The sequence below is a fragment of the Ipomoea triloba genome, chromosome 3, assembly GCF_003576645.1.
Source record: "Ipomoea triloba cultivar NCNSP0323 chromosome 3, ASM357664v1".
Classification (NCBI taxonomy): Eukaryota; Viridiplantae; Streptophyta; class Magnoliopsida; order Solanales; family Convolvulaceae; genus Ipomoea; species Ipomoea triloba.
Genome location: NC_044918.1, coordinates 15,819,328 through 15,832,642, shown reverse-complemented (window position 1 = coordinate 15,832,642; position 13,315 = coordinate 15,819,328). Strand labels below are relative to the sequence as shown.

Sequence of the window (13,315 nt, the reverse complement as noted above, 5' to 3'; positions counted from 1 at the left end):
TAATTTTTGTATTGTCAAGGCATTAACACTTGGCCCTGAGATTTACTTTTTCTCTAATACTTAATACGACTTAAAAAAAAAAAAAAAAAAAAAAAGCTGCCAAACATTTGACGAAATGACCGACGAGGGAAAAGATCCGGCAGGAATTAAGGAATTCTTTTGTATACGTGTCATGCAGACCCAATTAATTAAGATGCAAATTCTTTTTTTACAATATATATAGGGTCCATGGCCCCATGCATTCCACACCCAAAATCTTAATTACTATAAAAATTTCTTCCATATATGGAAGGGAATTGAAGATCAGATGAATCAGTATTATAGGATTTGAGCTAGCTACACTGGCTCGGCATCATCACTAAAGATTAGATCGATCAGTAATAATAATAGTATGTAATTATTCTAATTATTAATTAATATATTTGATGTAAGGTCCATTCATGCATGGACAAAATGGTGGAAAGAACATCAATATCGAATTTATTAAATACAAAAATACCAAAAAAAAAAAAAAAGTCACATAAGTAAAGTGACTAACTAGTATAACCGGTCATTTTTAATTTAATAAAAGAATTTAATTTGTTTGATGGGTTAATTATATATATTTTTCAGTTGGATGATCTAACTAGTTATATTTATGTGTGTAATTCAATAGGTAATTTAATATTCATTCCTTCCTTTTTTAAAAAATGGAATTTGTCACTAATTAAGGCATTGGTCTGGTAGATGAGAATTATCACTAAAAACTTGTTTATAGTAGTAGGGCACTAGGGCGGGACTCAATTCTTGCTACTAATATTGAGAGTTTGTAGGGTTGAGCTCCTTTAATTATTTGTTTATAAGAGTGTGCATTATATTGATGATTTGAATTTGGGGTGAGATAAAGTGTATAGTTTCATGTTGAGTCTAGAAATTAAATTGACTCTTTATTTTTTTATGAGCTTGGGTATAGATTCATAGGATCTTTGATATAGCACGAAAAATTAAACTTGGGTTAATATAAATTGAAGAAAATAGAGCGGGGCTAGGTAGTACTAGTAGCAATGGCATTGATGGTGCAGTTATTAACGGCTAATTGAGTTCAGTTTTTCAAGCCTTCTCTTGTAGAAGTCAATCCAAGTGTCGCAATCATAGCCGCCCTGTCTTTACTACAGTACACATAATTAATTTGATGTTGTTGCCAAGCACAACGCCACAACTTGGCGCTTAGCTTGAATTGTTCTATTCATTGTGCATATATACCTTTATAAATAGGGTTTCTCATCACTGAATCTCCGCAGTGCCAAGCTAGAAACACTACAAACACAGCAATTTTAATCCCCAGCCTTCTAAAATGGCCTCCATCTTGAAGATTTTTGCTGTGGTTGCTTGTTTTGCCCTTTCCTTGTGCTTCCATGGCGTCGCTGGTAAGTAATCAAGCTTTATTTTCATTAAATTATTCTTTCTGTTTCATTTTACCTGATCAGTGTCTAAGTGCATTATATATTGTAAGAAAAGACCATATATTAGAAAATATGAATAATTAATTTCTCTGTCTGTCTCATTTTACCTGTTACAGGGAGCATATCCTGCGAGAATTTGAACAAGGAATCGTGCGGTTTCGCAATATCATCAAGCGGGAAGCGTTGCGTGCTGGAGAAGCACGTCCGGCGCGGCGGCGAGGAAGCGTACACCTGCCGGACGTCGGAAATCGAGGCCGACAAGAAGCTATTGAAGGACTCGATTGAAACGGAGGAGTGCATCCAGGCCTGCGGCGTCGACCGGAACTCCCTCGGAATCTCCTCCGACGCTCTCCTGGAATCGCAATTCACGCAGAAGCTTTGCTCGACGCCCTGCTACCACCGCTGCCCTAACATCATCGATCTCTACTTCAATCTCGCCGCCGGCGAAGGCGTGTATCTCCCGAAATTGTGCGAGGAAGTAGGGTCGTCTAACGCTCGCCGCGCAATGGCGGAGATTGTGAGCTCCGGTGTCGTCGCACCGGGGCCGGAGTCGCCGGTCAACTTCATTGGTGCATCGGAGCCGGCGTTGCCTCCGTTCTAATTTTATTTAATTATTAATCGAAGGGTGCAATATTATGTTATAGTTTGTGCATCGCGCAGATAGATATGATATGAGTATGCATAAGGATCATTGTGATCCATGGGGCACATTTATTTCTCTTTTGCCAAAGAAATAATGTGTAGGTAGTTAGCTAATTAAGGTACGCATATATATGTTGCTTTTGTATCAGTAGTTGCACCCCTGTTATATTATACGCATGAATTTATAATATCACTTATATAAATATAATACGGAGTAGTTTTTTTTTTTTTAATGTGTAATGTGGGCGAAAAAATAAATATCATTATTAAAATAATTGAAAGATCATTTGAATACATAAATAATTCGGGGTGATGTAGTAAATACAGGCGTAAACTACGAGATACGGGGCTAAAGGTCGGCGTGAGCTCGGTTCCTTAGCCTAGTCTTGGTTTAAGGTGTTTGGCTTGTAATACGTAACGACAGTGCGTCAGAGATTTCCGAACTTACCTTTAATGCGCTATTTATAGGAAGAGGGAGGGGACAGTTGCCGGCCCCCGACATGTGTGACACGTGGGTCGCATGCACAGGTTCAGGTCAAGGTGCCCAATCGTTGGTCCGCTTGTCCTAAGTTTCCTGACTAACTTGGTTTATCTCGCTGCCTTTATGGGGTTAAGGGGCTTAAATTAAGTGTCTGCCTCTGAGTACTAAGGCTCGATCAGTAGGTGGCCCCGACCTAAAGTGATCGGGGTAGTCAGTCGGAGTTGTGCCCCTATCGAGGGCGAGCTCGGAGACTGTCTCAATTAACATGAGTTTCAGACCCTTTATCGACCTAATACAGTTTTAGGGTCAAGTAAGGTATTAACCCTATCACAGGGATAAAAGTGTTATAAGCATATAATTCAGTAGAGTAAAAAGGTATCATTTTCGTTTTTGTAAAATAAAGTTCAGGGTACTCATGTTGGTAATCATAAGTACCAAAGTAACCAAACCCCGGCATCGTCCACTACATATTCGATCATCATTATTATCATATCGTTATGCTTTCCGGCCACCACCACACTGCTTCTTTTTTGTTGCATCATTATCACTAGTCCAAGCTGCACTTCTTTGTCCCCGGAGAAGGTGGTCGCCGTCGCTCTCCGTGCTCTCATCTGCTGAACTGCGTAAAAGCTTCCTGCAATTCATCAAATTATTAGTATATGCATATGATTTTATGCCCCATATATGCGTAAACCAAATTGTTAACTCCAATCTTCAATTCACGCATGCATTGGCAACTATATATATATACTACTAAATATACACATATGTAGAGGGTAAATTTGGTAAGAAAGTATATAAACAACATACATAAAGATCAGAGTACCAAATAAAAAAAAAATTAATGTCACTTATACCACTAATTAACTAATATATTTTTAATTCCAGCTAAAGACTCATGCTAAAATAAAGTCAAAATGAAAAATGTGCAAGGTAAAACAAAAAGAATAAACACTTTATATAACATATACTACCAACACAATGTAATTTTGAATAAGGACAAACATTATTAGCTCTTACTAAATCTTAGAGAGTAGAGATTTATAGAGATAATTAGGATTTACGTACCGTAAGGTCCGGGGAGAGGCCGGAGAAACATGTGGGCTGGTTGCAATCATCTTCCTCCTTAATATATGATCACCAACCACAGCTACTATTGTTGAAAAATATTAGCAGAATTGACATTTTTACTGACCATCTCGTGGTGCATGCAAATATATGTGGTGGTGTCTACCTCCAATTTAAATTAAGTCAAAGTAGATTTTTGTTCTCCCGAATATATAAGGCTAAGAAATTGATACCCTATATTGTATTCTCAAAATGGATAGTGACATGGGTGGAGACCTTTCATTGAAGTTGGTCACATTATCTTGGTAACCACAATGCATGTTCTAAGTTGGTCAGGTTAGTTCTACTTACAATGGGAACAATTTATTGGTCTCCTTGATTTGAGTCAATTTATTATGATTTATGAACAATCTAAGTTTGTTATCTCATTGTACTTCTTAACTAGCTCTAGGGTCACAAGATGAAATTTATCCGTACATACTTATAAGTAGTGACGACTTTTTTTGTCACTAAAAAATTATAATGGGTAAATGAAAAATTGAATTATAAAAATCGGAGATATATAGAAGACTTGTAAGAATATTTTGTACCATTGGAAAAGGCCAGGGATACATCTATCCCATCAACAAAATACTATATATGATGACAACCAAACTTTTCTGAAGCTGTTTGTATTAATTATATGCAGACATGCATGCATACGATAGGAGCGAACATATCTATACTTACCAGAAGCATGGTGGTGATGATCATCTGCTGGGTAGCCTTCAAAGAACCCAACAGAAGCGTGATGATGATGTGAAGGTAAAATAAAGAAGAGTAGTCCAAGAACGATGATGATTATACTGCAGAAGATGCGACTGCAGGCGATGAACATTATTATTTACTAAATTTGGCAAGCTAAGAAGGAGTTATATTAGCCGGAAATTGATCGGAATTTATGGATTGGACTGCAGAGATAGGTAGGTATATACATATGTATATATAGAATTGAAGGAGTAAAAAGAATCGGAATATAAAACCAATCGGATGGAATATATCATCATCGATCTCCATCAATCAATATTTATGTATATTTAAGATAAGAAAAAAAGTATAAATATATCAAATCGTAAGTAGTTGAGATAAGACATGAAAAAGTAATATGTAGACCCTGACATCAAATTTGAAGGCGTATTTTGTCGGTGAATTATAAATTTATTGTTTATAAATAGTATATCGATCTAATGGTGAAGAACAAAAAATAATAATCAAGCTATCTCCACCATTTGGAATATAGAATAAAAGGAAATTAAATGAGTGGTGTTATTAATAAGATGGTTCACATACTACAGAAAGACTCGAATGTGTTAAGCATATGTGTGTCGGACATTAATTGTATTTGTTAGTTGTTCTAAATAGACTCCTATAAGTAACGGAGTCAGTAGTACTAAAAAATAAACTTCTATAGTTGTTCTCAGTGAAGGCAACTGTTGACTCTTTGTACTTCAGTAGGTTGAAAAAAAATAACTATTAACAAATACTACATTGTAATAGAGTCAGTAGTACTAAAAAAAAAAAAGACTCCTATAAGTTAGTCAGTAGTTGTAACTTCCTTCCTCATGTACATTATTTATAGTATGCTTATTCTCATTAATCCACAATTCAATTCATAACATCCTCATTCCGTATACCTATTGCGGCCAATGCTGCACGGAGAGCCACGAACTGTCATCTTTTGTACCAAAATCTAGCCACGTTGCATTGTACTCAGATGACACCTTTGTGGCTCGACTTGAAGGAATGTCACAGGATAGACGAAAGAGGTAGCCTCTTACACCATATAAATATATCGACCAAGAATGTAAAGTTGTTTCGTCGGTCAACATTGATTGAGGAGATAGCCTACTCTTCAATTCCATAAAATTTGAATATGCGTATTGTAGGGATAAATAAATCGATAAATTAAATTTATATAAAAATATAAATAATATGGGATTCAAATTTTAAAAAAATAATCCTAAAGGTTACGTTCACTGCCATTCGATTTCTATTCAACTTCTTTCCCGCCCTACAATGTTAAGATATATTCCAGTTACTTTCCGTTATTCTCCAACAATGCCATATAAAATACATGGTGTTTGATCACCCCCACCAAATTGTGTGACAACTTATATGATTTCAGTTTTCAATATTCCAGAAGTAGTATCTAGCAGAAAGAGATTAACAGTGTATGATTAGATATATTTACTTTTTGAAAAAGAAATGATCTTCGCCAAAGCAAATTTAATGGTGTACAATTATATTAAGGAATTTAAAAAGGGAGATTCATTATAGAGCTATCAAATCAGGCTAACCTTGCTAGCTATTTTCTTATTGGTCGACTTGTTACGAGCTAGCCGACGGATTAGTCTATTTTTGAAAATTTTTCAATGAACTTAATAACTCATAAACAGTTTAAAAGTGTTATTTATTTGAAATTTGTTTCACTTAAGAAGGTCTTAATTATACAATTTTTTTGTGAATATTTTTATACTTCCTCTTCTCATTTTATATACTTAATTTGGTTAATTAAATTTGACAAAAAAAAAAAGAATTTATTTACAATTCAATTCTTGTATAATATTTATTTTAGTGTTATTGCTTGACCTATATACTACTATAGTTTGGACACCCAAAAATCTTAATGGTTAAGGTCTCCTTATGCTGATTGGATGATAACTTATCATGACCACATACTATTATTTTTTTTTAAAGATATGACTACATACTATGATCACTTGAGGCTTCTCCAAGAAATTTTAATAATAATAATAATAATAATAAAACATGTAAACATCCAAGTGGAAGAGCTATTGATCTACTATTGTTGTTGTGGAAAATTTTGAGACGTCAGTCTTTGGTGGAATATGTTCTTTTCTTAAGCAGCATAAGAATTAAAGACGTGCGCTAATTTTAATTAAGTTGATTAACTATGGCCATTGATTAAGTTTACCATTTGTTCATTATCACTTAATTAATTGTCTTCCTACCAATAATAATAACAACAAAAACTAACTGCGTACTTCTACAACAGCATTGTTCCCAAAAGGTTGAATCTCCGACCCGGGTCGACTGTTGCGCACAAGAGAACTCAGTTGAACACAATGACTAAGCCTTTGTTTACTGTTGTGCACAAGAGACTGCCGCTAGTGAGACACGATACCGAGTCATTATTCCCAAATTTCGCCATTGTGACCAACTGAGCCACCAATAATAATAATAATAATAATAATAATAATAATAAGAAGAAGAAGAAGACAAATATCTATGACGTAAATCGATCAATAATATAAATGGTTGAAATACAAATCTTCACAATGCATGAAAAAATATTAAATTGCAAATCTTATATTAATTTTCATAATACCAGCTAGAGGTGTTAGAGTGGCGGGCTAGTTTGAAATTCGATTTGTTTGGTCTGACCCGACCGATCCAATTGCTATAACATTCGGACTAAAGCTAGCCCGATCTATACTACAAATCGGCCCAAGCCACCATTTTTGGCAAATTATACAGTGCAACACCTATGTAAACCACGTCGTTTTGAACATTGTAAACTAATCGTTTCTTTTTTTTTTTTTTTGGAAATTAAACCATGTTTCCTGTTTCAGCCGGTCTGTGTATTTATGTTAATATTTTGTGTATTCTAGGTAATCGTTATGTGTATTCCAGTCAATCATTCTGTGTATTCTAGGCAACCGTTCTGTGTATTCATGTTAGTAACATATGTTGTGATGTGTTTGTGCATTCGAATGTTTAGGAGGATGAGTTCTGTGTATTTTGTGTCAATATTCTGTGTATTCATGTTATTAACACAGGTTGTGATGTGTTTGTGCATTCGAATGTTAGGATGATGAGTTCTGTGTATTTTGTGTCAATATTCTGTGTATTCTGGACAAACATTCTCTGTATTTTAGGCAAACGTTCTGTGTATTCTAGATAATGATTATGTGTATTATAGATTTATAGATAATGAATTTCCTGGAGTCATTCACGTCTGAATGCACTAACATCGAAACGACGTCGTTTTGGACCAAGGTGCACATTGCTATGTGCACCGTGGTCTACGGTATAACGATTGAACATTTTTGGCTCACATACCAAGTTGGCCAGTGAAATTTTAAAAAGTAAAATCATTTATTTATTATTTTATTTTTCAATAAAGATTGATTATTACTTAAATTTTTTAAAACTATTTTTTGTATTTTTTATATTATGATTTGATTTATATAGTTAATAAAATATAATAAAAATATCTCAATAAATAATTTTTAAGTTAATAATAATAATAAATTAATTTTTTAAAGATTGCTTATATATATAATATACTCCGTATACAACACATCTCTTATCATTCCTGTAACACCAATTGCATCATTAAGAAAAACAGCATTTTAACGACGAATTTTTCCCTAAGTAACATGTCTAACAATTCAATATATTTGCAATGAAAAGTTATGAAATTTTACGAATTAAAATACGAGTGTGGGAAAATTTAGTGACGGAATATTCTCCTATGTAAATTTCCCAATGGAATAATCATGCAAATTTCCAGCACTACAACAAATTAAATACACGTATTGATGTTGAACAACAAAGGAAGGGATCATATGAAATTTACAAATATTTACACAACTCGCACTAGCTACCTAGCGGAGTCCCAGTAGTGATGATAAACGTCAAATAAACTTAAACTTAAAACACATACAATAATGGTGCACTTCAAACTAACTAAGTAACACATAATAATATTAATAATCACAACTTAATGGCGATGGTAGCCGGAAGACGGTGGAGAATCGCTTGCACCGGCGGCGATCAACCTCCTCCACCGGCGACATCTTCTGGCAACCACTCCATAGTCATCACCATGATTATTATGCTTTCCTCCACAACTGCTGATAATTTCCTCTTTCATTTTGCTCATTCCACCATCATCACCGGCACCGCCCATGCCGCTGTTCTTTGTCGCCGGAGACGGTGGACGTCGGTCTTCATGTTCCGATGAAGTGCCTGAGAGCCGCCTGCCATTCAAACATCCACCAATTTAAACCAGAGTACACTGTATGTAATATGGCTTAGAGCATCACCATCAATGGAGTTATTTCGCGGTATTTTAGGAGTTTTTGTAAGTCTGATTAGGAAAGAGAAAATAGGGAAGAAAAAAAGAAATAAACAAAAATGACTTTTAAAACAAAAAAAAAAAAATAAATAAAAGATCACGTCAGGCGGCCTCTGGGGCGCCTGACGCGCCCACCTGGCTGCACGCGCCCGGTGGGCACAGCTGTTAGCGCACAGCAGCGAAGCTTCTTTAAATGTTTTGTCAGATTTACTGTGCTAATAACTCCATATTAGCATAAGCTTTCCTCACCCTCTCTCTCTTCTCTTCTCTCCTTCCACATGGCAAAATACTGACATTATCTCCAAAAAAATCATTGATAATGTTGCTCTTAGATGGCTAGAGAACCTCGCAGTCACAAAAGATGCACGACAGCTAACAATGAATCGGTTTAGATTGTCCAAATATAATGACTCAAATCATGATAGTTAATAAGTTGTTTTTGCTGATCATAAGTCAGCAGTCTAATCAACTTGCCTATATAATTTGGCATGCATGCATGGATATATAACTCCACTGGGTGCTCCGAATTGCAGGGCAGGGCCTGAAATTCTTTTATTTATTTTTTAGGTCCGGGGTCCACCTATGTTCGCTCCTAAATTGAACCGAGTTCTCCTGAAATTTCTTCCCACAAACAGAACTCACTTGCCAGACTTGAGCTACCCCATTGGATTAATTTATTTATACTTCGATAGAGCTTCACTTGTTTACAGGACCATGCAAATAAAAAAATGGGACTGTGTCGTGCGAAGACACGGCGGAGCTGAAAGATTCAGGCCGGAAATGGATCAGAGGCTTACCGTTGATGACGGAAGTTATGCGGCGCGGAAGGAGATTTATGTGGGCCGGCGGTTGCACCGGCGGCGATCAACCTCCTCCACCGGCGACATCTTCTGGCAACCACTCCTGCGTATTCACCATGGTTATGCTTTCCTCCACAACTGCTGATAATTTCCTCTTTCATTTTGGTCAATCCATCATCATCACCGGCACCGCCCATGCCGCTGCTCTTTGCCGCCGGAGACGGTGGTCGTTGGTCTTCGTGTTCGGATGAAGTGCCTGAGAGCCGCCTGCCATTCAAACATCCACCAATTTAAACCAGAGTACAGTTTATATATGTAATACGGAGTATAATTTAAATGACCAGAGACATAAATTAACCAAATTTTGTAATTCTAGCTAACAAATAATTAGCCTAGACGGTCCAAATTAACTTAAATCATGAAATTAAAGTTAATAAGACATTCTTGCTAAGAGTCAAAACTGTAACTTTATAGCTAGTCTTAAGTCAACGGGCAACAGCCTAATCAACTTGTCTCCACGGTACGTCTATGTTAGCATGCATGCATGGATATATAACTCCACTGTGTCCGGCGAAAGACACGGAGGAGCTGAAGGATTGTGGCCGGAAATGGAGGCTTACCGTTGATGAGGGAAGTTATGCGGCGCGGAAGGAGACTTGTGTGGTCTGGTTGCAATCATCATCCTCCTCCATAATATCGGCTTCTCCATGTCGCCAACCACATCTGAGATTAATATAATTAATTAACAAAACACATCAACATAATACCAAAAAAAAAAATTAAAATTAAATGACAGCCAAGAAATTTCATTAATATTTCTTTCTGCTCTGCCGGAGAAGCCGGAGTAGTAGTAACAGATGAAGCGTATAGTACTTACCGGCCGAAATACGGCGGCGATCAGCTGCAGGGAAGCCGCCGCCGTCTGTGGAACCAACAGAAGCCGGCGGAGCGCGGGGATATGCGGCGGCGACAAGTGAGAATAGTGCTAGCGTGATGATAAAGACGATACTAGTATTAATTATGGGCATTTTGTTGAAGCGTGGGCGTAATTATTGCAAGGAATTGAAGAATTAATTAAGAAGAAAATGAGAGCAGTGCAGAAATGGCGATAGATCGAGACTGCAGAGCTTGGTATTTATTGGATGGCGGTTTTGATAACGGCAAAAGTGCGACGATCTTTCTCCGTCTTTTCTAGTTTTCTTTGCCTGTACGGCGTTTTACGAGTTACGCTGTATTATATCGTGATCACTTAAAAAATCCATTTTTTCCTTAATTTTTATCATTTTCTAATTTTTAAGAGATAATGATAAGATCATATATATATATATATATATATATATATATATATGATGCATGGTATTATATTATTTTTACTTTTTACGTGCATTTCCAGTGATTTTCTCCAAATATTTCGGTCTTCTTCGTCCACACAATTAAGCAACAGAGGAACGCGTCTACATTAATTAATTATATATATATATATATATATATATATATATATATATATATATATATAGGGTTATAATCAGGTATTGTCACCCCTTGATGTGCGGTCAGTGTGATCGCACCACTATGTATATAAATATACTCACTCAATATTAAACAATGCACCATACAAATATGCATTATTAGGTACGCATCACCAAAAAATACACCGGTAGGTATGTAAATATACACCACACAGTGTTAGCAAATGCACCATTACGGACACTGGAGTTATGGTGCATTATTTTAGGTGTGTAGTGTGTTTTCATTGTGGTGCGTTTTCTAATATTTAGTAGTGCGAACCACACTGACCGCACGGAAGGCGCGGTCACATTTGAACATATATATAACAACAACAACAAGGATGATAAGGATTCTTAACCCGACTCGACTTGATCCATCGCAGGGATAAAGATTCATGGAATGATCTCACAGTGTGACCATAATAACAACAACACAACCACCACCACTCCCACCAACAATAATAATAATAATTTGTTTCTACTTTTTTTTTTTTAATATATAAACTTTATTTGCTAGCTAACATAATTGAAGGATGTATGTGTTAAGTCGTTAGCGACACATTAACCGTAATATATATGGTTAGGCTACACATTGGGCACATGCATGAAAGATGGTAATTAAGAATATGATTTAATTTGTTCCAATCCATTAAAAGAATACATTAATGGCATGTTGAACTTCTAAATAGAAAGGTTAAGCTTATAAACTAATTAAGTCCAATGGAGAGTAGTATGGACAAGTCCACCCTATTCATACCTAAAGGTATGTAGCAGACTCATAGAGGATAACTATATTGAAAATATTTTAATGAACAGGTTTAAGCTTAAATTTCTTAGAAAGTTATTGAAGCATTTGATTTGTTTAAATTTTTCTAATAAATTTTTTTTAAAAAGCATTTCTAATATTCCTTTCACACATGTACATATTTGTACTCTTGGGATCGGAGCTTGTTTTATTTGAAGTATTAGCTTTCTTTTTGTACATTAGGTAGAAGCTAAGGTTAGATTTATTTATACAAGAAGGGTAAATAAGAAATTAGGTAAATTAAATATATCTTATCGTTAGCTACTTGAGAAATAGAATCACATCCCCTTGGAGTAAATTTATTTCTCTTGATTTCAAGAAATTCATCGAATCAATTCCTAGTTAACTGAATTTTTCTGAAGTTAAAGTGCAAGACAAACTATTGAAAAACTTTCTAGCTATCTATTAAATTTTTATGAAATTTTAATGAAAAGTTTAAACTTTTATGACTAACAAACAATCTCATAAAGCCCTTTTTAGTACAACAGGACTAATATATGAACATATAAGGAGGGAATAAATGTTTCTCTGATCTCTTCAATTCTCTGATCCAAATATAAAATTTTACTTCATAAAAGTTACAACATAATATTATTTCTCTATTTAAAATTCATCCCACTACTTATATATTCAATTTTTTTTTTAATTTTATTGGTAGGGTCATGTTAATTAATAAATTTGATTATTTTCATCCATATAACAACAACAACAATAATAATAATAATAAATTAAAAGGAGAAATGACTTGGAATGAAGGAAGAAAAACCAAAGAAAGTGTAAGAAGTTCTCCAATTATTTCGTCAGTCTGATGTCAACTCGATTCAAATATAACATCTAAAATTTGTTAATATAATTAATACACATATGAGTTTATTTTCTGACTTTTTTTTATTATGATTGTATTAATAGCCGGATATTTTTATGAATTACATGCGGCTTTCATTATCAATTAAATAATAACAAAAAATTAAATCTGCTCGAACTTTCCAGTATGAACAGGTATGACAATTCCTTTTGCATGCATGTGGGCGACGTTTGTAATTGTCAGCGTTGACATTCCAATGAATTTCGTCGAACATGTCATGTCTTTGGTGGAGTACAGTGCTCACCTCGTACAGTTGTGTGTGTGTGTGTGAATTGAAGCTTTTTTTTTTTTTTTCCTTTCCTTTTTCTTTTCTTTTTTGGGTGTGTTTATCATTCTTTTTTTTTTCTTTTTTTTTTTTTGTTTATGTCTCTTTAATTTATACTTCAATTTATATGTGTTGGTTTCGCCATAAGTTAATGAAGAAGATAAAGACAAATAATTTTTCTTTTTTAATTCACATTTGTGTTCAACTGAAACCTATAAATCTTGGTTGTCAATTATTTTTACTTATTTGACTCATTTTAACTATTTTATTTGGACAAAAAAAAAATAAAATTAGTA

The 13,315-nt window shown here is 34.8% G+C and overlaps 2 protein-coding genes across 2 annotated transcripts; one reads left to right on the top strand and one right to left on the bottom strand.

Annotated features, from left to right (window-relative positions):
• Positions 1-1,282: 1,282 nt before the first annotated feature.
• Positions 1,283-2,292, top strand: LOC116014070. Its single transcript, XM_031254057.1, has 2 exons — positions 1,283-1,406; positions 1,559-2,292. The coding sequence occupies exons 1-2, from the start codon at positions 1,334-1,336 to the stop codon at positions 2,041-2,043; spliced, it is 558 nt and encodes a 185-aa protein (XP_031109917.1). The 5' UTR covers positions 1,283-1,333; the 3' UTR covers positions 2,044-2,292.
• A 6,127-nt stretch (positions 2,293-8,419) lies between these two features.
• Positions 8,420-10,604, bottom strand: LOC116012965. Its single transcript, XM_031252632.1, has 4 exons — positions 10,454-10,604; positions 10,197-10,299; positions 9,574-9,843; positions 8,420-8,678 (listed from the first exon to the last, which is right to left on the bottom strand). Exons 1-4 carry the CDS (start codon positions 10,602-10,604, stop codon positions 8,420-8,422), a joined length of 783 nt encoding a protein of 260 aa, XP_031108492.1.
• Positions 10,605-13,315: the final 2,711 nt, after the last annotated feature.